At 42.0% G+C, this 26,781-nt stretch overlaps 1 protein-coding gene across 2 annotated transcripts in view; it reads right to left on the bottom strand.

Annotated features, from left to right (window-relative positions):
* Positions 1–26,781, bottom strand: part of ulk4 (unc-51 like kinase 4) — a 548,729-nt gene that overhangs the window by 482,349 nt on the left and 39,599 nt on the right. For both annotated transcript variants that reach the window (XM_068001818.1, XM_068001817.1), the window contains exons 11-14: positions 24,787–24,856; positions 19,407–19,488; positions 5,478–5,555; positions 901–961 (exon numbers count right to left, since the gene is read on the bottom strand). In XM_068001818.1, coding sequence (XP_067857919.1) covers positions 901–961; positions 5,478–5,555; positions 19,407–19,488; positions 24,787–24,856 — 291 coding nt within the window. The remainder of the gene's footprint in view (positions 1–900; positions 962–5,477; positions 5,556–19,406; positions 19,489–24,786; positions 24,857–26,781) is intronic.

Genomic DNA, 26,781 nt, shown 5'->3' with positions numbered 1-26,781 from the left:
GATGAGGGGTGGGCAACCAACCCGCTCCAAAGAGGGGGATCGGGCCTTAAAACCTTTCGAGGAGGCTTCAGGCCTCCATTTTTCATTAATTCCCGATTTCAAACCTGGGGGGCCGGGATTCCCGGGCCTTCTGATTTACACTTTGTGAAAGGAGATGAGAAGGCCTGAGACTAACAGGTTGGTGCCTACAAAGGCACAACTTGTGGGCCCAGAGGAGCAGGAGTGCTTCCCCCAGGCCCAACAAGCCTACATGTACTGACGCACCCCCCCTCCCCCCGCGGACCCTCGACCCCGATCCCCCCCCTCCAACCCCGATCCTCCGTCTCCGATCCTCCCTCTCCAACTCCCGATCCTCCAATCCCGATCCTCCGACCCTCCTCAACAATCGTGGACTCCCACAATAACCCCCAATCCCGGCTCCCCCCGTGACTGACCCCCGATTCCATCCCCCATGACTCGCGACCACCGTGACCCTGTGTCCATCCATACCCCCGTACCCACCCATGCCGCCCCCCCCCCCACCATCCATACAAAGACTTACCTGCAGACTTACCTGGCTGGTCTCCCGTCCGATTGTACCAGCCTGTCAATCAGCCGGTCAGTCGGATGGGAAACCGACAAATAAAAATAAAAGATGTCCTTATGTCAAAATCGTAAGCACGTCTGGGAAACCCGTCCTAATGGGTTCTATCCATTACCAAGACTACTTATTTTCACCTCTGCCCCAACCTCAGTCCCTCCTTTGTCCATACATCTGTCACCTCCAGCCTTGATTCCTCCAATATCCTCATCACTGCAGAAAGACTGGACTATAACTAAGAATATATTGTATGTAGCAACATTTGGGATACTGTATAATCTCAAGTGTGATCTATGAAGGAAATCCCTATTGACACTTACCTGAATAGGCTGGAACACTTAGTGTTTTAGCATCAAACCTCATGAGCACCGGTTTCAATATCTGTAAAACAAAAGGGACAGAGAAGTTTTATTTATTCATTAATGGCATGTGGGCGTCGCTGGCAAGGTCAGCATTTATTGCCCATCCCTAATTGCACTTGAGAAGGTGGTGGTGAGCCGCCTTCTTGAACCGCTGCAGCCCGTGTGGTGAAGGTTCTCCCACAGTGCTGTTAGGTAGGGAGTTCCAGGATTTTGACCCAGCGACGATGAAGGAACGGCGATATATTTCCAAGTCGGAATGGTGTGCGACTTGGAGGGGAACGTGCAGGTGGTGGTGTTCCCATGTGCCTGCTGCCCTTGTCCTTCTAGGTGGTAGAGGTTGCGAGTTTGGGAGGTGCTGTCAAAGAAGCCTTGGCGAGTTGCTGCAGTGCATCCTGTAGACGGTACACACTTCAGCCATGGTGCGCCGGTGGTGAAGGGGGTGAATGTTTAGGGTGGTGGATGAGGTGCCAATCAAGCGGGTTGCTTTGTCCTGGATGGTGTCGAGATTCTTGAGTTGTTGGAGCTGCATTCATCCATGGAAATGGAGAGTATTCCATCACACTCCTGACTTGTGCCTTGCAGATGGTGGAAAGGCTTTGCGGAATCGGGTGGTGAGTCGTTCGCCGCAGAATACCCAGCCTCTGACCTGCTGTTGTAGCCATAGTATTTATGCGGCTGGTCCAGTTAAGTTTCTCGTCAATGGTGACCCCCAGGATGTTGATGGTGGGGGATTCGGTGATGGTAATGTCGTTGAATGTCAAAGGGTGGTGGTTGGATTCTCTCGTTGTAGATGGTCATCGCCTGGCACTTGTCTGGCGCGAATATTACTTGCCACTTATCATCCCAAGCCTGGATGTTGTCCAGGTCAGCTGCATGCGGGCAAGGACTGCTTCATCATCTGAGGGGTTGCGAATGGAACTGAACACTGTGCAATCATTAACGAACATCCCCATTTCTGACCTTATGATGGAGGGAAGGTCATTGATGAAGCAGCTGAAGATGGTTGGGCCTAGGACACTGCCCTGAGGAACTCCTGCAGCAATGTCCTGGGGCTGAGATGATTGACCTCCAACAACCACCACCATCTTCCTTTGTGCTAGGTATGACTCCAGCCACTGGAGAGTTTTCCCCCTGATTCCCATTGAGTTCAATTTTATTAGGGCTCCTTGGTGCCACACTTGGTCAAATGCTGCCTTGACGTCAAGGACAGTCACTCTCACCTCACCTCTGGAATTCAGCTCTTTTGTCCATGTTTGGACCAAGGCTGTAATGAGGTCTGGAGCCGAGTGGTCCTGGCGGAACCCAAAATGAGCATCGGTGAGCAGGTTATTGGTGAGTAAGTGCCACTTGATAGCACTGTCAACGACACCTTCCATCACTTTGCTGATGATTGAGAGTAGACTGATAGGGCAGTAATTGGCCTGATGGGATTTGTCCTGCTTTTTGTGTAAAGTACATACCTGGACAATTTTCCACATTGTCGGGTAGATGCCAGTGTTGTAGCTGTACTGAAACAGCTTGGCTAGAGACATGGCTAGTTCTGGAGCCTCTTATAGGGACAACTTACAGTTAAAGACTGCTTTATTTAACATCACAGAGAAATAAAGTAATTCAGGAAAACCCAACTTGGGAGAAAGGAAAGCAAATAATGTTAAGAAGAAAAGACACCACTGAACTCAGCATATGGAATTAATGGATGCACAAGAAAATCTAAACAATATTACATGAAGATGTAGAAGTGTCCATCTAAGACACAAGTTTCATGCAGTCTGCTCTTAAAATCTAAGTTGATCAATTCAAATTATCTGACAATTAATTTTTTTTACAGTAATTCCCACTTTGCTATGTTATTACATTGCTGAATTTAACTTTTTTTTAGTAACTTCAAATTATCAGGAGTAGACTGTAGTCACAAGAACAAACTAAAAGTGGATATTTTTGCATTATAAAAATACTACAAAAGTACTGATAGGATAGATTGCAATGTCTTCTCTAAACATCCCCCTATGCACACTGTTACATTTTGGGATTTTTGACCATCTTGCCAAGCAACAAATAGGTAATAAAACCCTGTGTTCCAGGACAGTCAGTTAGTGAGATCTGATGAGAGGGGGGCTGGTATGGTCCAGCCAGGTTTCCTTTAAGAAGAAAGCCACCCTTGGCTTAGATAGCTGGCCAGGTTCTAGAGAAAAAGACTGCAAGCACACTGGTGAAATGGGCAGACACATGGTAGATGAAATTTAATGAAGAGAAGTGTGAAGTGATGCATATTGGAAGGAAATTGTAAACAATTTTACAACACCAAGTTATAGTCCAGCAATTTTATTTTAAATTCACAAGCTTTCGGAGATTTTCTCCTTCCTCAGGCAAATGTTTCAAGATCTCCTTGAAGCCTACGCATTTATGATGAGATTCAAGGAGATCTTGAAACATTTGCCTGAGGAAGGAGAAAATCTCCGAAAGCTTGTGAATTTAAAATAAAATTGCTGGACTATAACTTGGTGTTGTAAAATTGTTTACAATTGTCAACCCCAGTCCATCACCGGCATCTCCACATATTGGAAGGAAGAATGAGGAGAGGCAATATAAACAAAATGGTACAATTTTAAAGGGGGTGCAGGAAGAGAGACCTGGGGGTTCACATACACAAATCTTTGAAGGTGGCAGGTCAACTTGATAAAGCTGTTAAAAAAAAAACATATGGGATTCTTGGATTTATAAATAGAGGCATAGAGTACAAAAACGAGGAAGTTACGCTGAATCTTTATAAATCACTGGTTAGGCCTCAGCTGGAGTATTGTGTCCAATTCCAGGCATCACACTTTAATATGGATGTCAAGGCCTTGGAGAGAGTGCAGAGGATATTTACTAGAAATGGCAACAGGAATGAGGGACTTCATTATGTGGAGAGACTAGAGAAACTGGGATTGTTCTCCTTACAACAGAGAAGGTCAAGGGGAGATTTAACAGAGATCAAAATTATGAGGAGTTTTGATTGTGTACATAGGGAGGAACTGTTTCCACAGGCAGGAGGGTCGGTAACCAGAGGACACAAATTTAAGATAATTGGCAAAAGAACCAGAGGGGAGATGAGGAGAAATATTTTTACATAGCGAGTTGTTGTGATCTGGAATGCACTGCCTGAAAGGGTGATGGAAGCAGATTCAATAATAACTTTCAAAAGGGAATTGGGTAAATACTTGAAGGGGAAAAAATTGCAGGGCTATGGGGAAAGAGCAGGGGAGTGGCGCTAATTGGATAGCTCTTTCAAAGAGCCGGCACAGGCACGATGGGCTGAATGTCCTCCTTCTGTGTTGCATGATTCTAGTGACATCTCCTAATGTTTTCACTCAGAGGCAACATATGATGTCGTTCTTTGAAGGAGAAGGCAGGATGGATGATTGGTTCATCGGGTATGTAAGCTACACAATGCAGTCATGGCTGATGACACCTTGGCTCAACTACCAGTAGAGAACAGTTACAATGAGACACATGGGTGACCAGGATTCTCACTGAACACTTGGCTGCTAAAACTAGGTTTTAGATAAATATAATGTGCTTACAATGGGCCCCAGAAAATTATGCTCTACAATATTACCGTGGACAGAGGCCTTACTGTGGATTTGAATAAGAAGCAGTGGAAAGCCATAGAGAAACAAGAGAATCATGGTTTGCAGCAGCCACCAGCAACAGACCAGCCACTGCAGCCAGATGGGCAGATGAACTGAAGGTCTTAATGTCCGGTTCTTCTAGTGAGTTCTGAAATCGTTCACTTTGCATTAGACATATATACAACCAGAAAACTGCTGGTTGCTTTTTTCCCCCAAATCAGTTCTTCCTAAGAATTACACATGCCCAGTTTGCTTTACTTGTAGGCAAATAAAACAATGACAGAATGAGACATACATTAAGTGAAATAACTATAAATCAATGTTTGACTGTATGTGGTGCTCTTGTTCAATGTGTTTTTATCTTCTGTTTACCCATGTAATTTGTGAACTTCTGCATAAGCCATGAGTATTTGCCCTATTCCCAAGTGCTCTCCTAGCTGAAGGAGCATCAGTGATCGGTACTTCCACGGGATCCAAAAAAACGCACGAGCTGTGAGTCTGAGAGTATACCCTGATGTACCTGCTATAGCAAAAGCCTCCTCTGCACAAAACATGGGGGGCTCACTGCAGTCATTTGAGAGGTGCCATATGATACTACCGTGTAGCTGCAAAAAGCCCATTCAACTTCCTCTTCTTCTGTAGCTTTTAGAAGTCTTTCAACTTCAAATTCTTTGGTTTTCAAGCAATTTACCCTTGTGTATCAATACCATTATTAACAGCGGAAAGGCAAATTCCTGATTCTCAGTTCCTAACATAAGCACATGAATTTCTCAGTAAACTAACATTTATTTTAAAAATTTGATTTAAACAAACATTTCCAATAGTATTTCATAATCTTCATGGAAGGAAATAGAAAATCACTAAGAAAACTCAAGTTAATTTAGCTAAAAAGCATTATGCAAAAGAAAATCCTGTTCTGGTTACCTTAGGGTTGTCCATAATGGGGGTCACTATAAGATCAGCATCAGTGTATATAAGCCCTTTGATTTTGGAGTCCATATCCTGTTGGTTGGCAAAAAAATGTATCAAGATACAAGAGAATACAACTGTACACAACATGAAAAATAAGAGATTATGTACCAGACAAATAATTCATCTACAAACCAAAAATAACTATATCTATTAATACACTAAAAATCTTGGATCTACATGCACTACCTGTCAAATGTTCCATTATAAATTCCTATGTCCACATTTATAATGGAAACTACTAATGTAAAGATGCTGTAATTACAGCCTTTCCCAGTGGGTGTAATTAATCGTGACAAGGTTACATAGGCAATTTCCATTATAAACGTGGACGTAGGATTGTATTTTTAAAAATAAGAACAGAATGTGTGACATTCTAATGGGGACTGATTTATGTCTGCTCTTCCCTGGCCAATTATCCCTTGGCTTTTAACCTTACTTCCCCCAAAACTACACTTGTTCTTGACTGCCCATGTGCAAAGCCACAAAAGATCGACTAGTATTATTTATAAATGTACAGTAACAACATCCCAAACAAACCTTTGACACATTCAGTACATGGTACTAAAAAGTGACACCTCAAAACTTAGGCTATATAACAATTAATTTTACTTAATATTTAATATGTTGTGTATATACATATTCTCAACACGGACATACAAACTATACAGGCTTCATTAAAATATTGACACTCTCATTGTAGGCAATAAAAAGCTACATCAAAAGTGTCAATGGTTGCAATAAACAAACACAAAATAAAATGAAAAGAAATTCATAGTTCATAATTCAAATCCATCTGCCACTGAAACCCTCATCCATGCCTTTGTCACCTCAAGATTTGAATATGCCAATGTTCTCCTTGCCGACCTTCCATCCACTCATCCAAAACTCTGCTACCAATATCCTACCCTGCACTAAATCTCACTCAGCCATCACCCCTGTCCTTGCTGTCCGACTGGATCCAGCTCTCCCATTGCCTCCAATTTAAAATTCTCATTCTCATGTTTACACCCATTTATGGCCTTGTCCCTCCCTATCTCTGTAATCTCCCCACTGACACCCACTCCCCGCAAAATCTCTGCTGTTCTGAATCTGGCATCGAGCATTTCCCATCCTCCTCACCCACCACTGGTGCTGCATCTTCAGCTGCCTGGGCACCTCGCTGTGGAACCCCCTGCCTAAACCCTTCTGTTTTTTCATCTCTCCACTCCTTAAAGACCCTCCTTAAAACCCACCTTTCTGAGCATGCTCTTAGTCATCCCTCCTAATATGTCTTTCCTTGGCTTGACATCCAGTTTTCATTACATCTCTGTGAAGTTCTTTGGAGTATTTTTCTACATTAAAGGTGCTATATAAATGCTGTTGTTGTTGTTATTATTATAATAAGGGGATATCAGTGCATAAATGTCCCAGAATTTCAGTGAAAGCAAAACAATATCTAGACTTTAAAGTCATGAACCCAGACATGGAAACAGAGGCACATACCTTAGAAATATAAAACTGAATTTTTTATTGTACTTATTTATAGGGTTAGATGAAGTGGGGAGGGAGGAGGCTCATGTGGAGTATAAACACAAACATGGATTTATTGGGCCGAATGGCCTGCTTCTGTGCTGTACATTCTATGTAAATCTATGTTATTCCCTTCTTTCGCCTCCCTCATAAAAATTATCTCCCTATATTCACACTGCTCCTTTCAGCCAGCAGAGCATAAATGCCCACCCTAAAGGCAGTCACAATCTCCTCAGCCAGGAGTTACTCAAGTGGATACATGAAAGAGCTCTGACAAATTTCTTCATTTACTCAAATAATCTAGACAAAATAGGCATATATCAGCCCAAGGAGATTCCATAGTGAAAACCTCAATTCATACACAAGAATTAATATATAATTAAGGTGTCAGCCTTGGCTCAGTGGGAGCACTCTTGCCTGAGTCAGAAAGTTGTAGGTTCAAGCCCCACTCCAGAGACTTGAGCACGAGATCTAGGCTGACACATCAGTGTAGTACTGAGGGAGTGCTGCACTGTCAGAGGTGCCATCTTTCAGATTAGACATTAAACCGAGGCTCTGTCTGTCCTCTCAGGTGGACGTAAAAGATTCCATGGCACTATATTTTGAGGAGGAGCAGGGAAGTTCTCCCCGGTGTCGTAGTCAATATTTATCCCTCAACCAACATCACTAAAAAGCAGATTATCTGCTCATTATCTCATTGCTGTTTATGCAGCCTTGCTGTGCGCAAATAGGCTGCCCCATTTCCTACATTACAACAGTAACAACACTTCAACAAGTACTTAATTGGCTGTAAAGAGCCTTGGGACATCTTGAGGTCGTGAAAGGTGCTTTATAAATGTAAGTACTTTCTTTCTTATAATGTGAATCTCAGGTCTCCTATTTTGGGATCCCATTGCTCTCACTGAACTTAACTAACTTTTTTTGCTTCATTAACAGATACCATTAATGAGTAGTACAAATACATATTATCAAAAATACCTGTAATAGTCAGCAATTACTACAATGTCTACTTTACGTGGTCTTGAAAAAATAGATAACATGCTCCACTTTGAATTTGCATGTAACTTTTTACTCTTCAACCTTATGGGCTTTGGCCCTTCACCAAATTCTTTCCATAAAAATAAGCTGGTTTGTGTCTACAAACATAGCAGGTTGCTAGGCAATATAGCAGCTGTTACATTTTTTTTAAACTAGTAATTTTTCCCAATTTCTTTCCAATTTTCACGTCAGATCTGATTTCTGCCCTTCACACAAAGTCAAATTCCCTGGCCAGCAGTTTCACTCTTATTTTATCGCTGTCTGACAGACTGAATAAATCACGTTACTCAATATAGATCAATTGCAAAATGCTTCAGGTCACTTCTCGTGTGAAAATAATCTGATCTATTGTACATTTCTTTCTTTTGAAAGTTGGGTTTTCTAGATTTTTAAATTTGGCTTAAGTTCGACAATTCACCTTAACTTTTCCCTTCTGCGATAAAAAATTTCTTTAGAATGACCGATTAATTTACTTCCAACTGTATCTTTTCAATCTTGATGGTGTCCTGCACCATAGGCCTTGTCTCTTCGCCTTAGTTTCTCAATTAAAATAAGCATTTATCTTCATCTAAATAGCCATTTTAATGACTACAGGACATTTTTCATGAAAATAGTGCTATGCTCACACAGCCTGAAACTTTGCAATTTACCTAAACCCAAAAATGTAAAATATGATGTTTTTAATATTGTCTTATATGGTAATATAAGGCAATGGTATGCCTTATATGGCATATAAGGTGGTTCGGGTTTGGGTACAGTCTAGGCACATTCCCACGAGGCAGAAAGGTAGGCAACTAAAGCCAGAGCTCCCTGGATGACAAAGAGATAGTAAGATGAAATGGAAAAAAGGGACGTATGACAGATGTCAGGTTGATAACACAAGTGAGAACCAGGCAGAATATAGAAAGTTCAGAGGGAAAGTGAAAAAGGAAATAAGAGGGGCAAAGAGAGAGTATGAGAATAGACTGGCGGCCATCATAAAAGGGAATCCAAAAGCCTTCTACAGGCATGTAAACAGTAAACGGGTAGTAAGAGGAGGGGTGGGGCCAATTAGGGATCATAAAGGAGATCTACTCATGGATACGGAGGGGATGGCCGAGGTGCTAAATGAGTACTTTGCATCTGTCTTTATCAAGGAAGAAAATGCTGCCACAGTCTCAGGAAAGGAAGAGATAGTTGAGATACTGGATGGGCTAAAAATTGATAAAGAAGAGGTACTAGAAAGGCTAGCTGTAATTAAAGTAGATTAAGTCACCCGGTCCGGATGGGGTGCATCCTAGGTTGCTGAGAGAAGTAAGGGTGGAAATTGCGGAGGTACTGGCCATAATCTTCCAAACATCCGTAGATACTGGGTTGGTGCCAGAGGACTGGAGAATTGCAAATGTTACACCCTTGTTCAAAAAAGGGTGTAAGGATAAACCCAGCAACTATAGGCCAGTCAGTTTAACCTCTGTGGTGGGGAAACTTTTAGAAACGATAATCCGGGACAGAATTAAGAGTCACTTGGACAAGGGTGGATTGATTAGGGAAAGCCAACACAGATTTATTAAAGGCAAATTGTGTTTAACTAACCGGATAGATTTTTTGATGAGGTAACAGAGAGGGTAGATGAGGGCAATGCAATTGATGTGGTGTATATGGACTTTCAAAAGGCGTTGATAAAGTGCCGCATGGAATAAAGGGGGCAGTAGCAACATGGATACAGAATTGGCTAAGTGACAGGAAGCAGAGAGTAGTGGTGAACAGTTGCTTTTTAGACTGGAGGGAGGTGTACATGGTGTTCCCCAGGTGTCAGTGCTGGGACCACTACTTTTCTTGATATATATTAATGACTTGGACTTGGGTGTTCAGGGCACAATTTCAAAATTTGGAAGGGTAATAAACAGTGAGGAGGATAGTGATAGACTTCAAAAGGATATAGACAGGCTGGTGGAATGGGCAGACACGTGGCAGATGAAATTTAATGCAGAAAGATACATTTCGGTAGGAAGAACGAGGAGAGGCAATATAAACTAGAGGGCACAACTCTAAATGGGTACAGGAACAGAGAGATCTGGGGGTATATGTGCACAAATCGTTGAAGGTGGCAGAGCAGGTTGAGAAAGCGGTTAAAAAATCATACAGGATCCTGGGCTTTATAAATAGAGGCATAAAGTACAAAAGTATGGAAGTCATGATGAACCTTTATAAAACACTGGTTTGGCCACAACTGGCGTATTGTGTCCAGTTCTGGCCGCCGCACTTTAGGAAATCTGTGAAGGCCTTAGAGAGGGTGCAGATGAGATTTACTAGAATTATTCCAGGGATGAGGGACTTTAGTTATGTGGATAGACTGGAGAAGCTGGGATTGTTCTCTTTGGAACAGTGACGATTGCAAGGAGATTTGATAGAGGTATTCAAAATCATGAAAGGTCTAGACAGAGAGAAACTGTTCCCATTGGTGGAAGGGTCAAGAACCAGAGGACATAGATTTAAGGTGATTGGCAAAAGAACCAAAGGAGAAACCTTTTTACACAGCAAGTGGTTCGATTCTGGAATGCACTGCCCGAGGTGGTGGTGGAGGCAGATTCAATCATGGCCTTCAAAAGGGAACTGGGTAAGTACTTGAAAGGAAAACATTTGCAGGACTACGGGGATAGGGCGGGGGAGTGGGACTAGCTGGATTGCTCTTGTATAGAGCCGGCGCGGACTCAAAGGGCTGAGTGACCTCCTTCCTTGCTGTAAGCTTTCTATGACTCTATATGGTAAACAATGATATTATTACTACTGTTTTTGCCATGTGATAATCATGCATGAATTGTGGGGAACGGGAAATGTGATGTACTACAGATCCAAAACCTTCAGTTTTGCACTTCCAGTTCACCACAAGGTAAGATGACCAGGACAAGGTCAGGCAGCCGGTTACAGAGTGGTAATTGCAGGTCCTTTATGGCTCAAAATGGCATTAAGGGTCCTAAAAGAGGGAAAGGCAAAATACATGTTTTTGCACATTGTATGGTGAGTTTCAAGGTCAAAACTTGTAAATGAATAAGTCAGAATGGCCCAAAAAAATTAAAAATAAACTGCCCCTTTAAGACACTTGAGAATTCTTATATACAGACCACTGAATGCAATTTCCTGCTGTTCTGCAATACAGTGAGATAACAGCATAATCATAAACATAAGTCTCTGGAGCAACTCAGATTATAAATGGCAACCTAATGAGCTAATCTGCACAGACCCTGTTTACATTGGCAATCAGCAGCAGGAACAGACCTGGCACGTGTACAAATCTGCTTTACAAAAAACAATGTAAATTCTGTGAATTCTGAACTCTGCATTGAACCTGGCACAAAGAAATTTCACTTTGGGCTAAGTTTCATGCCAGGAACGATTCAGAGTTAACAGTGTAAATGCTTTGCAGAAGAATTAATCATTCCAACAGATTCTATGTTTCAGTGTACACAGGACAAAGTATCTCTTGGAAAACTGAACATTGTGGTTATCTGAATCTTGTCAAAAGTTATCCCACTGTGTTTCTCAATCGGACTGAGAAACTGTATTTTCAAGACTCTTAGAATTTGCTCGTTCTACAGCCTTAGATAAAGTAAACCAGAAATTACTGGCAGAAATTACTATTAGATAGCGTCATCCGTATTCGCAACTGAGAGTCCAGGAGGGAGTGCTGCCTACCTGGTGCAAGGGTAAAGGATATCTCGGAGCAACTGGAGTGGAACTTGGAAAGGGAGGGGGAAAATCCACTTGTCTTGGTCCATATCAGGACCTATGACATAGGGAAGAAAAGGGAGGAGGTCCTGTTAAGGGAATATCAGAAGCTAGGAACTAAATTAAAAAACAGGACCTCGTGGGTGGTAATCTCGGGATTACTACCCAAGCCACATGCTAATTGGCTTAGAGATAGGCAGATCATAAGAACATAAGAAATAGGAGCAGGAGTGGGCCACACGCCCCCTCAAGCTTGCTTCGCCATTCAATAAGATCATGGCTGATCTTCGACCTCAACTCCACTTTCTCACCCTATCCCCATATCCTTTGATTCCCTCAGTGTTCAAAAATCTATCGATCTCAGTTTTGAATATATTTAACGACTGAGCATCCACAGCCCTCTGGGGTAGAGAATTCTAAAGATTCACAACCCTCTGAGTGAAGAAATTTTTCCTCATCTCAGTCCTAAATGGCCGACCCCTTATCTTGAGACTATGACCTCTATTTTAGACTCTCCAGCCAGGGGAAACAGCCTCTCAGCATCTACCCTGTCAAGCCCTCTAACAATTTTATATGTTTCAATGAGATCACTTCTCATTCTTCTAAACTCCAAAGAATATACACGCATTCTACTCAGTCTCTCCTCAATCAGGAAGGTGAATGCATGGCTGAAAGAGTGGTGTGGAAAGAAGGGGTTCACAAGGATGATACCAGAACTGAAAGGATATACGTAACAGGAAAGGCTGGGGCTCTTTTCTCCAGAAAAGAGAAGGCTGAGGAGTGACCTGACAGTGGTCTTTAAGATTATGATAGGGTTTGAGAGGGTAGACATAGAGAAAATGTTTCCACTTGTGGGGGAATCCAAAAGTAGAGGTCATAAATATAAATCCAGTAGGGAATTCAGGAGAACCTTTTTACCCAAAGAGTGGTAAGAATGTGGAACACGCTACCACAAGGAGTAGTTGAGGCAAATAGCATAGATGCATTAAAGGGGAAGCTAGATAAGTACATGAGGGAGAAAGGAATAGAAGGGTATCCTGAAAGCATTAGATGAAGAAGTGGGGGGGGGGGGGGGGGTGGGAAGAGGCTCGTGTGGAGCATAAACGCCGGCACAGACCAGTTGGGTCGAATGGCCTGTTTCTGTGCTGTAGTTTCAATGTAATTCGATGTAACCAGTATTGGGACAGGAAGGAGCTGTACCACTGGGACGGGTTCCATCTTTTTTTTATTCGTTAATGGGATGTGGGCGTCGCTGGCGAGGCCGGCATTTATTGCCCATCCCTAATTGCCCTTGAGAAGGTGGTGGTGAGCCGCCTTCTTGAACCGCTGCAGTCCGTGTGGTGAAGGTTGCTAAAACAGTGCTGTTTGGAAGGGAGTTCCAGGATTTTGACCCAGCAACGATGAAGGAACGGCGATATATTTCAAAGTCTGGATGGCGTGTGACTTGGAGGGGAACGTGCAGGTGGTGTTGTTCCCATGTACCTGCTGCCCTTGTCCTTCTAGGTGGAAGAGGTCGCGGGTTTGGGAGGTGCTGTCGAAGAAGCTTTGGCGAGTTGCTGCAGTGCATCCTGTGGATGGTACACACTGCAGCCACTGTGCGCCGGTGGTGAAGGGAGTGAATGTTTAGGGTGGTGGATGGGGTGCCAATCAAGCGGGCTGCTTTGTCCTGGATGGTGTCGAACTTCTTGAGTATTGTTGGAGCTGCACTCATCCAATCAAGTGGAGAGTATTCCATCACACTCCTGATTTGTGCCTTGTAGATAGTGGAAAGGCTTTTGGGAGTCAGGAGGTGAGTCACTTGCCACAGAATACCCAGCCTCTGACCTGCTCTTGTAGCCACAGTATTTATATGGCTGGTCCAATTAAGTTCCTGGTCAATGGTGACCCCCAGGATGTTGATGGTGGGGGATTCAGTGATGGTAACGCTGCAGAGCTTTGATCTGATCTGTTGGTTGTGGAATCGCTTAGCTCTGTCTATAGCATGTTGCTTCCACTGTTTAGCATGCATGTAAGTCCTGAGTTGTAACTTCACCAGGTTCGCACCTCATTTTTAGGTACGCCTGCTGCTGCTCCTGGCATGCTCTTCTACACTCCTCATTGAACCAGGGTTGATCCCCTGGCTTGTTGGTAATGGTAGAGTGAGGAATATGCCGGGCCATGAGGTTACAGATTGTGCTGGAATACAATTCTGCTGCTGCCCCACAGCGCCTCATGGATGCCCAGTTTTGAGCTGCTAGATCTGTTCTGAATCTATCCCATTTAGCACGGTGGTAGTGCCACACAACACGTTGGATGGTGTCCTCAGTGCGAAGACGGGACTTCGTTTCCACGAGGACTGTGCGGTGGTCACTCCTACGAAAACTGTCATGGACAGATGCATTTACAACAGGTAGATTGGTGAGGACGAGGTGAAATAAGTTTTTCCCTCGTGTTGGTTCGCTCACCACCTGCCGCAGGCCCAGTCTGGCAGCTATGTCCTTCAGGACTCGGCCAGTAGTGGTGCTACCGAGCCACTCTCGGTGATGGACTTTGAAGTCCTCCACCCAGAGTACATTCTGTGCCCTTGCTACCCTCAGTGCTTCCTCCAAGTGGTGCTCAACATGGAGGAGGACTGATTCATCAGCTGAGGGAGGGCGGTAGGTGGTAATCAGCAGGAGGTTTCCTTGAACATATTTGACCTGATGCCATGAGATTTCATGGGGTCCAGAGTCAATGTTGAGGACTCTCAGGGCCACTCCCTCCTGACTGTATATCATTGTACCGCCACCTCTGGTTGGTCTGTCCTGCCGGTGGGACAGGACATATCCAGGGATGGTGATGGAAGAGTCTGGGACGTTGGCTGAAAGGTATGATTCTGTGAGTATGGTTATGTCAGGCTGTTGCTTGACTAGTCTGTGGGTCAGCTCTCCCAATTTTGGCACAAGTCCCAGATGTTAGTGAGGAGGACTTTGCAGGGTCGACTGGGCTTGGTTTGCCTTTGTCGTGTCCGGTGCCACGTGGTCCTATGCTGGCTGGTCTGTCCGGTTTTATTCTTATTATGACTTTTTTTTTAGTGAGATTTTACAACTGAGTGGCTCGCTCGGCCATTTCAGAGGGCAATTAAGAATCAACCACAGGTTTCCTTCCCTAAAGGACATTAGTGAACCAGATGGGTTTTTATGACAATCCAATAGTTTCATGGCCACCATTATCGATACTAATATTTTAATTACAGATTTTTTTTTAATTAATTGAATTTAAATTCGCCAGCTGCTGTGGCGGGATTTGAACTCATGACGCCAGATTATTAGTCCAGGCCTCCAGGATTACTAGTCCAGTAACATAACCACTATGCTACCTGAACTGGAGTGGGACCAGTGTCCTAGCGGAAAGGATAAGTAGGGCTGTGGATAGGACTTTAAACTAGTAAGAGGAGGGAAGAATCTGGTGAAAATAACATAAGCCTAAAGAGGAAAGTAATGAGAGATGAGAGTAAAGGTCAGACCAAGGTAAGGAATAAGGGTAGCATAAATTATCTTGGAACAAATACTGTTATAGGACGCAAGTATAAAATAAAGTGATTGCAACAATTAATAAAAACAAATTTAAATTGCCTGTACAGCACTGTGCACAGCATCCGAAACAAAATGGGGGAACTGGAGGTTATAATTCGTAGCGAGGAGCCAGATGTAGTAAGGATAACTGAAACATAACAGTTATTGCAGAATATAACATACTTAGATAGGATAAAGAAGGGGGCAGTGGGGTAGCTGTACTAATTGGAGACAACGTAATGGCAGTAGCAAAAAGGGATAAAACTAACATTAAGATAGAAACAGAATCCATATGGATTGAGATAAAGGACAAGAAGGGATTGATCACGCTAATAGGGGTATTCAACAGACCACCCAATAGTGGAAGGGAAGTGGAGGAAGAAATATGTAAGCAAACCGATGAAATTAGTAAAAAACATAGAATAATAATCATGGGAGATTTCAACTACCCCCAAATAAACTGGCAAGAAGAGGTAGGGAAAGGGGAAAAGGAAATTGAGTTTTTACAGTGTGTTCAGGACTCCTTACTTACCCAGTATGTAAGAAGCCCAAGAGAGGAATCACTGCTGGATCAAGTAATGATAAGTGAAGATAACACAGGGAACAGCTAGGCAATAGCGATCATTACATAATAAGGTTTAAAATAATGATTGAGAAAGATATAAGTAAGACAAAGACCAAAGTAATAGATTGGAAAAAAGCTAATTTTGAGAGGGTGAGAATGGAACAAGGGAAGGTAAACTGGAAAAACATTTTGAAAGATAGAGATAGAACAGCTGTGGGAAATATTTAAAACGGTGATCAATAGAGTTCAGGAGAAATATATTCCTCTAAAAAAACAAGAACAAACTAGCCAATAATGAAACACCTTGGATGAATAAAGAGATAAGGGCAAAATTGAAACTAAAGAAAAAGGCATACACTAAGTATATTGACAAAAGGAAATATGAAGAGGTAAGTAAAGAAGTCAAAAAACAATTAGAAAAGCAAAGAAATTATCAATGAATATAAAAAGAAATAGTAAAGTATTCTACAGACACATAAATAACAAAAGATAAACTCACAGGCAAGAACAACGAAATGGCAGAAATATTGAATAATTACTTTGCCTCAGTATTTACCAGGGAGACTTACAGGGTGGGCATGACATTACAAGAAGAGATCAAAAAATATATAAAGACATTTAAGATAAAAAGGGGAGAGATAATTGATAAACTAATCAAACTTAGAGACAATAAAACCCCTGGTCTGGATATATTGCATCCACTCATATTAAAAGAAGTTAGGGAAGTATTCCATCACACTCCTGACTTATGCCTTGTAGATGGTAGAAAGGTTTTGGGAAGTCAGGAGGTGAGTCACTCGCCGCAGAATACCCAGCCTCTCACCCGCTCCTGTAGCCACAGTATTTATATGGCTGGTCCGGTTAAGTTTCTGGTCAATGGTGACCCCAGGATATTGATGGTGGAGGAATCGGCGATGGTAATGCTGTTGAATATCATGATGTGGAGATGCCGGTGATGGACTGGGGTTGACAATTGTAAACAATTTTACAACACCAAGTTATAGTCCAGCAATTTTATTTTAAATTCACAAGCTTTCGGAGATTTTCTCCTTCCCCCTTCCTCAGGTGAACGATGTTCACATCGTTCACCTGACGAAGGGGGAAGCCTCCGAAAGCTTGTGAATTTAAAATAAAATTGCTGGACTATAACTTGGTGTTGTAAAATTGTTTACACTTTGCTGATGATTGAGAGTAGACTGATGGGGTGGTGATTGGCCGGATTGGATTTGTCCTGCTTTTTGTGGACAGGACATATCTGGGCAATTTTCCACATTGTGGGGTAGATGCCAGTGTTGTAGCTGTACTGGAACAGTTTGGCTAGAGTCACGGCTAGTTCTGGAGCACAAGTCTTCAGCACTACAGCCGGGATGTTGTCGGGGCCCATAGCCTTTGCTGTATCCAGTTCACTCAGCCATTTCTTGATATGATGTGGAGTGAATCGAATTGGCTGAAGACTGGCTTCTGTGATGGTGGGGATATCGGGAGGAGGCCGAGATGGATCATCCACTCGGCAGTTTCTGGCTGAAGATGGTTGCAAACACTTCAGCCTTGTCTTTTGCACTCACGTGCTGGACTCCGCCATCATTGAGGATGGGGATGTTTACAGAGCCTCCTCCTCCCATTAGTTGTTTAATTGTCCACCACCATTCACGACTGGATGTGGCAGGACTACAGGGCTTGGATCTGATCCGTTGGTTGTGGAATCACTTAGCTCTGTCTATAGCACGTTGCATATTTCCGGATGAAGAATCATGAAAATGCCTCTCCTGGTTTCAGCCGGAAGGAATACCCAGTCCAAACAAGTTTGCAAAGCTTTTGGACTGGAATTCATTATTGGACAATTTATTCATTCTGCCCTTAACATTAACTGTAATTTCTCTAAGCCACAAGAGGGCAGAAGGGAGTTGTCAGACATCAATCGTTCTGTGACAAGTTGAATGTATGAATGCGTGCGTGTAGAAACTTCCCTTGTTCCTTGCAGTGTAATTAATAGCAAAACAAAGAGAGAATTCTAGCTGCTAACCTGGTGTTCATTCTATAAAAAGATGGTTCAGCCACAACTGGAGTATTGTGTCCAGTTCTGGGCACCGCACTTCAGGAAAGATGTGAAGGCCTTAGAAGGGGTGCAGAAGAGATTTACTAGAATGATTCCAGGGATGAGGGACTTTAGTTATGTGGATAGACTGGAGAAGCTGGGGTTGTTCTCCTTGGAACAGAGACGGTTGTGAGGAGATTTGATAGAGGTATTCAAAATCATGAAGGGTCTGGACAGAGTAGACAGAGAGAAGTAGTTCCCATTGGAGGAGGGTCGAGGATCAGAGGACATAGATTTAAGGTGACGAGCAAAAGAACCAAAGGTGACATGAGGAGAAACTTTTTTACAAAGTGAGTGGTTATGATCTGGAATGCACTGCCCGAGGGGGTGGTGGAGGCAGATTCAATCACAGCCTTCAAAAGGGAACTGGGTAAGTACTTGAAAGGAAAAAGCTTGCAGGGCTGCGGGGAAAGGGAGGGGGAGTGGGACTAGCTGGATTGCTCTTGCATAGAGCCGGCACAGTCTCGATGGGCTGAATGGCCTCCTTCCGTGCTGTTATGATTCTAAGACAACTGTTACTGCATCTACAACAGGATTTTACAGAATCAGATTCTGTCCTAATGTCACTCTGAATTTCTTGTTCACAGATAAGTTCCCATTTTAAACAAGCACATTGCATATGATGGTTAAAAAAAAGTCTGCCCTAATATTTGCAAGAAAGATATTTGTGAAGAATTTAAGGTGAATTTCAAAGACTGATTCCTGAAACCCATATTAATTTAGACACATTGCTGGATTGTTTTACACATTTACTATCAACCATACTGTTTTTCTATTGTGGAAGAAACAACTATGTGACCAAAGCCTCCAGTGGGGCAAACAAAGTTGCAGTAGTAAATAAACAGTGGCAGTGCAACTATTTCTGACAGTTGATCTCGCCCTGCTTTTGGCCTTAAATTAGCTGCCAATCATCTACAACCTGTACAAAGTCAACTTTAAAAACTTTGTAGTCACATCCTTTGTAGCTTTTTGCTAACATTAAAAATTTAACCAATATTTGGATGCCTTTGAGCAGAGCTCTACATATGCATGGCTACATACCACTCAAACAGGTACCAGAGTCAAAACCTGCAACTTTCCAGAGACATTGATTAAAATGAGCATATTTGTACAAATTAGAGGTCTGCAATCTCATTTCCACAAATCCACAGCGACCACTGTTCACTGTTTTTCTCTTCGCCAACCCCCACATATCATGCTTCTTTGCACTGAAATTTGCATTGGTCAGTGCAGTTGATGAACTTGAAAAATATTTTTAAAAAGAGACTTTTAAAAGCCCTCTCTGGTAAAAATTCCAAACATGGTGAGGTACCGGTCTCCTCCCACTGTTAAGAGCAAAATTTATTCTGAAAATTCAAAATGGAACAAACAACACTGGTTAGCTACAAAAAAGTGTACATCTAACAGAAGCAAGGAAGTTACACACTTTAATATACCTGTAGTGAAATGGAGGAGCCTTTTGATGGAGCACTGCTGTTCTGGCTTACAATCGAGCTAGTTCTTGGTGTTGGATGGGAGCTGTTTCAAATAAAGGAAGCATTAGCTGAATCTGGTTTTGTTCCCTTTTGCACACTCTTAAAATAAACTCAACGGTAGGAAGAATAGTTTAAAAAAAAACTGTCCAGAAACACGTCAACATGTGGTCTGCTGGCACAGTGCATTGCTGCAGCATAGAATCTATTCAATTCAACACACAAGTCTCTGATCTCAGCTAAACAAAGAATATGAAAGAGGCGTTTTGTCAGAGGGCAACAATCAAAGTAAAATTAACTCAGACCTCTCTGTCACCTCCTTAGGCAATTGTAAACAATTTTACAACACCAAGTTATAGTCCAGCAATTTTATTTTAAATTCACAAGCTTTCGGAGACTTCCTCCTTCCTCAGGTAAATGTTCAGGAGCATTTACCTGAGGAAGGAGGAAGTCTCCGAAAGCTTGTGAATTTAAAATAAAATTGCTGGACTATAACTTGGTGTTGTAAAATTGTTCACAATTGTCAACCCCAGTCCATCACCGGCATCTCCACATCATGACTACCTTAGGCAATGACAGAGAAGTGTCAGGGGCTTGAAAATAAATCACTTGCCTGCCCCTTCTATTGTGAAATGGTGCATGATAGAGGGGGGGGGGGGGGGAGGGAGGAACAAAAAAGAATACTTACATAATGTGGCGAATACAACAAAATTAAGTAAGAATTATATTTGTGAATTTTAAAAAAGCTTAGCACAAAATCTCCTCCACATTGTTGTACACTACCAAGACTTAACACCAATTCACGATTCTATGTATTCTTGTGTTTATAGTGAAAAAAGTTCCAAATTTAACTGGATACAATATACACCCTATTCATAATTCGGTTGTTTTTGGGCTAACATATTAATTATCCAATAATGTGAATTAAGCAATATTTTAAAACATTTGGATTTTCATAGAAATGAATCATTCTACCTGCATAGTACATACTATAGAATACTTACTTAAGATGTTCCTGGTCAATGTAAATCATTTTAAAACAATTTGTTGGGGTAGACAATAGGAAAAAAATGGAATGAAATTCAAGATCTGCCATCACTATTGAGGGGATAAAAACCCCTTGAACAAAAGACATTGGAAGGAGAGGGTTAACTGTGCCCCTTTTAAACAAAAGACATTTGAAAAACTGCAAACACAATAATGTGGACAGAATTGGTTTAAACTGTGTTCTCGCAAATTCTGTCTTTTTCCCTCAATGACGCTGATAACATGGGAGAGGATATTTCAGGACCAAAGATAAGGTACTGTACGGATAGGCACATATAGATTATTAAATAAATAAGCTAGATGGATAATGTTGAGCTTAAAGGCATTTAAAACACATAGGCTTTTGGAAACACAAGATTTTCATCATAGCAGGGGGTAATGTAAGAGATGTCAGGGGACAGGTAGCAGAATGGATAGCAAGCTGGCTACCAAACAGAAAACAGTAGGGTTAAGGGTAGCGACTCAGATTGGCAAAAGGTGGGAAGTGGTGTTCCACAGGGATCGGTTTGGGACCACTGTTGTTCACCATTTACATCAATGATTTGGATTCATGAATCGGAAGTACAGTTTCAAAATTTACGGATGACACCAAATTGGGGGGTGTAGTTAATACAAAGGAAGAATGCGTTAAAATGCAAGAAGACGTTAATAAACTTGCAGAATGGGCGTGTAATTGGCAAATGAATTTCAATATAGATAAGTGTGAGGTGGTGCATTTTGGTAGGAAGAATAAGGAGGCCACATACTGCTTGGATAATGAGAGTCTAAATGGGGTAGAGGAGCAAAGGGACCTTGAGGTACAGATACACAAAGCGCTAAAAGTTGCAACACAAGTTAATAAGGCCATAAAAAAGGCAAACCAAGCTCTGGGGCTCATTTCTAGAGGAATAGAATTGAAAAGCAGAGAAGTTATGTTAAATTTGTATAGAACCTTGGTTAGACCACACTTGGAGAACTGTGAACAATTCCGGTCTCTATATTATAGAAAGGATATAGGGGCACTAGAGATGGTGCAAAAAGATTCACAAGGATGACACCAGAACTGAGGGGATATACTTATCAGGAAAGATTAAATAGGCTGGGGCTCTTTTCTCTAGCAAAGAGTAGGCTAAGGGGTAACCTGATAGAGATCTTTAAGATAATGAAATGTTTGATAGGGTAGACATAGAGAAAATGTTTCCATTTGTGGAGGAGTCCTTGTAGAGGTCATCAATATAAGACAGTCACTAATAAATCAAATAGGGAATTCAGGAGAAACATCTTTACCCAGACTGGTAAAAATGTGGAAAGTACTACCACAAGGAGTACTTGAGGCAAATAGCGTAGATGCATTTAAGGGGAACATTGATAAGCACACAAAGGAGAAAGGAATAGAAGGGTATGCTGATAGGGGTAGATGAAGTAGGGAGGGAGGAGGCTCAATGGAGCATAAATGCCGGCATGGACCGAATGGCCTGTTACTTTGCTGTAGACTTAATGTAACTCAATGTAATCAGACATGTTGCTACTAGGACATACATCAAAAGGCTTACAACAAAGTTATGGTTCGGGAAAAGCAATGATAAGGAGTAACAGTATGGTGTGAAAAGGTACGAGGCCTCTCATCCCTATCTCTTGATCTGTTCAAAGAACTGGGATTTGTAAAAGATCAAATAGTGTTGCATCCAACATATGATATACCATAAAAGCAAATGGTATAAGAAGAGGAAATGAAAGGGACCACGTGAAACAGGATGTGCAAGGTCATATAAGATTTGAAACTATTGACAGTTAAGAATCAAAGACCAAACTGTCTGAGGCACAGAGATAAGAAGGGCCTCCACATTCCAGACACATGAGATCACTGCACCTAGTTTTGATTGACTTAACTGTCAATCATTGGGGTATATTAATGATCAAAGCCTGAACTGTCAATCGTTGAGGTATGTTAATGATCGAGGCCCAGCAACAGGGAGGTAATTGGACAAAAAGATGACACTCCCCCAATCCTGTGCCCTATTGGTCAAAAACAACATAAAACAAAGACCTCATGCTGAAAACAGTCCCTCTCCACCACGCTGCAATCAAAAGGACCCACACTGCAGTCGAACCTCGCACAAGAGGAAGAGGTCCTCACGTGCCGAAGAGCTGATCACCCTGCAGGCCTTGATGAAAAACCCTTGGTTTAAGTTTATATATGTTAATAAATTATTAAATAATAATGTGGCAAATTATTAAGTGTATAACGGATAGACTGAGGTCATATGTCTTGTTTGATTTTGCTTCATGCATGCTCGTATGAATTATATCATTAAATAATTACTTTTGATTAACAAAACTGCCGTGAGTGGGGACTTTCTTTGCTTGACTATTCCTCCAGGTTCAAGAATCACAGGAAATCAGGTTTTGCTACACGACCACCACTTACATAGCACATTTAACGTAGAAAATCATTCCAAGATGCTTCACAGAGGTGTAAGGAAAAATGGACGCTGAGCTAACGGACAGATTAGGAGGGGTGACCAAAAGCTTGATCAAAGAGTTGGATTTTAAAGAGGGATATAGGGAGGGAGTGGAATTTGAAGGGCATGAAGGGATTTAAACACAAGAATGAGAATTTTAAATATGAAGCATTAGCACCCGAGGCCAATGTAGATCAGCAAGGAAAGGGTGATGGGTTCGCAGGACTTTGTGTGGGATAGGACATGGGCAGCAGAGTATTGGAAGAGCTGAAGTTTATGGAGGGTGGAGTTTGGGAACCTGGGTAGAAGAGCATTGGAATAGTTGTCTGGAGGTGACAAAGGGATGAATGAGGGTTTTAGTGGCATATGGGCTGAGGTAGAAGTGGAGACAGGCAATGTTACGGAGGTAGAAGTGGGTGGTCTTTGTGATGAAGAGGATATGGGATCAGAAGCTCAGCTCGAGGTTGAACAGGACGAGGCTGAAAAGCTTCTGGTTCAGCCTGAGACAACAGCCAAAAGGATAGATAGAGTCTGTAGCAAGTGTACAGAATATGCGGCAAGGGCCGAATATGGCCTCGATCTTCCTAACGTTTAGCTGGAGGAAATTACGTTCATCCAAGACTGGATGGACCTTCAAAATACCCTGTGCGCACAATTATTTCATCATGCTCTATTTGTCACTGTGTAGAATTAATATTGTTTAGCGTAGTGCAACAGTGAAATTTGTATGTGGTCAGTTTACTGAATTATCCATGATGAAAGTGGCAAATGATGAAAGTGGCAAATGAATTTTAACGCAGAAAAATGTGAAGTGATACATTTCAGTAGGAAGAACGAGGAGAGGAAATATAAACCAGAAGGCACAACTCTAAAAGGGGTACAGGAACGGAGAGATCTGGGGGTTTATGTGCACAAATCATTGAAGATGGCAGGGCAGGTTGAGAAAGTAGTTAGGGGCATAGAGTACAAAAGTATGGAAATCATGATGAACATTTATAAAACACTGGTTTGGCCACAACTGGAGTATTGTGTCCAGTTCTGGGTACCATACTTTAGGAAAGATGTGAAGGCCTTAGAGAGGGTGCAGATGAGATTTACTAGAATTATTCCAGGGATGAGGGACTTTAGTTATGTGGATAGACTGGAGAAGCTGGGGTTGTTCTCCTCGGAACAGAGACGGTTGCAAAGAGATTTGATAGAGGTATTCAAAATCATGAAGGGTCTAGACAGCGTAGATAGAGAGAAACTGTTCCCATTGGCGGAAGGGTCAAGAACCAGAGGACATAGATTTAAGGTGATTGGCAAAGTAACATGAGGAAAAACTTTTTTTACATAGCGAGTGGTTAGGATCTGGAATGCACTACCCGAGGGGATTCAATCATGACCTTCAAAAGGGAACTGGATAAGTACTTGAAAGGAAAAACTTTGCAGGGCCACAGGGAAAGGGCGGGGGAGTGGGACTAGCTGGATTGCTCTTGCATAGAGCCGGCGCAGACTCAATGGGCCGAATGGCCTCCTTCCGTGCTGCAACCTTTCTACGGTTCTATAACTGAGCAAGGGTGCTCCCAAATTTTTCCTCATTCATTGAAAGAAATTCAAACTGGAGAAAAATGTAACGGAAGCTCCCTTGCCAACATATCAACAAGCCTTTGTCCTGCCCCCTTTGAATACGCAAAAAATACCAATAGCCTCAGGTTCTGGAAGTTGCCATGAGGTCCTTCATCTGGCAGCCTTACTTGTCAAAAAACAGACTGATGATTTGCGAATAGAAGGGCTTTCAATGCAGCTGGACCCCGCCCAAACGCTTAAACATTAGTGAGAGAAATGGTCCAATAATACAAGATACATGTAAATACCTGAGTAAGAAGATGGACTCCTTAGAATTAATATCAAGTGCACACTTTGGCTGTAAATCAGCAGGATTTTCTGCAAAATAATGAGAAAATGTGAATTTATACAAAAAAGAATTTTCAGAAATAAGCTAGATGAATCAGACAAAAACACAGAATACAATTCTTTTGCAATCTAGAAAGAGCAGAACAATAGCCCCCAATGACCTGTCAACGTCTTGGCAGAGGATTTACATATATTTTTTCCTCATGTGAGAAAAAGCTGGGGAATGAAACTAAGTGGATATCTCTTTCAGAGAGCCAGCACAGTTGTTTGACTTCACCTTAAACACTTCCAAAATCTTTGATGGAGCCTGGCACCATGCACTTCTAAACAAGTTACCATGATATGACATTCCACCAGTTGTACTCGAGTTACATCGCGTCTACAGCTCAGAAACAGACCATTCAGCCCAACTAGTTTATGCCAGCGTTTATGCTCCACACGAGCCTCCTCCCACCAGTCATCATCTAACTCCATCAGCATACCCTTCTATTCCTTTCTCCCTCGTGTGCTTATCTAACCTTGCCTTAAATACATCGATGCTATTTGCATCGGCCACTCCTTGCGATAGCGTGTTCCACATTCTTACCACTCTTTGGGTAAAGAAGTTTCTCCTGAATTCCCTATTGGATTTATTAGTGACTATCTTATGTTTAAGATACTTAAAGTCTACTTTTGGACTCTCCCACAAGTGAAAACATTTTCTCTACGTCTACCCAAGCAAATCCTTTCATTATCTTAAAGACCTCTTTCACCCCTCAGCCTTCTCTTTCCTAGAGAAAAGAGCTCCGGTCTGACTAGTCTTTCCTGATAAGAATATCCTCTCAATTCTGGTGTCATCCTTGTGAATCTTTTTTGCACCTTCTCCAATGCCTCTATATCCTTTCTATAATATGGAGACCAGAACTGTGCAGTCCTCCAAGTGTGGTCTAACCAAGGTTCTATACAAGTTTAACATAACTTCTCTGCTTTTCAATTCTATTCCTCTAGAAATGAACCCAAGCGTTTGGTTTGCCTTTTTTATGTCCTTATTAACCTGTGACGCTACTTTTAGTGATTTGTGTTTCTGTACCCCTAGATCCCTTTGCAACTCTACCCCATTTACTCTTATTATCCAAGCAGTATGTGACCTCCTTATTCTTCCTACCAAAATGAATCACCTCACACTTAGATATATTGAAATACATTTGCCAATTACACGCCCATTCTGCAAGTTTATTAATGTCTTCTTGCATTTTGATGCATTCTTCCTTTGTATTAATTACACCCCCCAATTTGTTGTCGTCCCCAAATTTTGAAATTGTACTTCCGATTCCCAAGTCCAAATCATTAACGTAAATGGGGAACAGTGGTTCCAGCACCGATCCCTGTGGAACACCACTTCCTACCTTTTGCCAGTCTGAATACCCTTAACCCCTACTCTCTCTTTTCTGTTTTATAGCTAGCTATCGATCCATTATGTCCCGACCTTGGTCATGAGTCTACATTGCCTTATCGAAAATCCAAATATACTACATCTACTGCATTACCCTTGTCTACTCCCTGTTACTGCTTCAAAGAATTCAATTTGTTTGGTCAAGCATGACTTTCCCTTCTGAAATCTGTGCTAACTACTCTATTATATTTTCATTTTCTAGATGTTTTTATATTACATCTTTGAGTATTATCTTTCCGACCACCGACATTAAGCTAACCAGTCTGCAGTTCCCTGGACTTGATCAATCTCCCTTTTTAAATATAGGAATAACATTAGCTGTCCGCCAGTCCTCTGGCACTATTCACTTTTCTAATGATTTTTTTATATATACGTAATAGAGCCTCTATCTCTTACCTAACTTCTTTTAATATGCGCGGATGTAATCCATCCAGACCAGAGGTTTTATCCTAGCTAAGTTTGATTAGTTTATCAATTATCACCCCCCTTTCTATCTTAAATGTCTTTATCGTTTTTGATCTCT

Source organism: Heptranchias perlo, chromosome 2 (assembly GCF_035084215.1).
Source record: "Heptranchias perlo isolate sHepPer1 chromosome 2, sHepPer1.hap1, whole genome shotgun sequence".
NCBI classification, from domain to species: domain Eukaryota; kingdom Metazoa; phylum Chordata; class Chondrichthyes; order Hexanchiformes; family Hexanchidae; genus Heptranchias; species Heptranchias perlo.
This window is presented reverse-complemented; position numbering and strand designations above follow the sequence as displayed.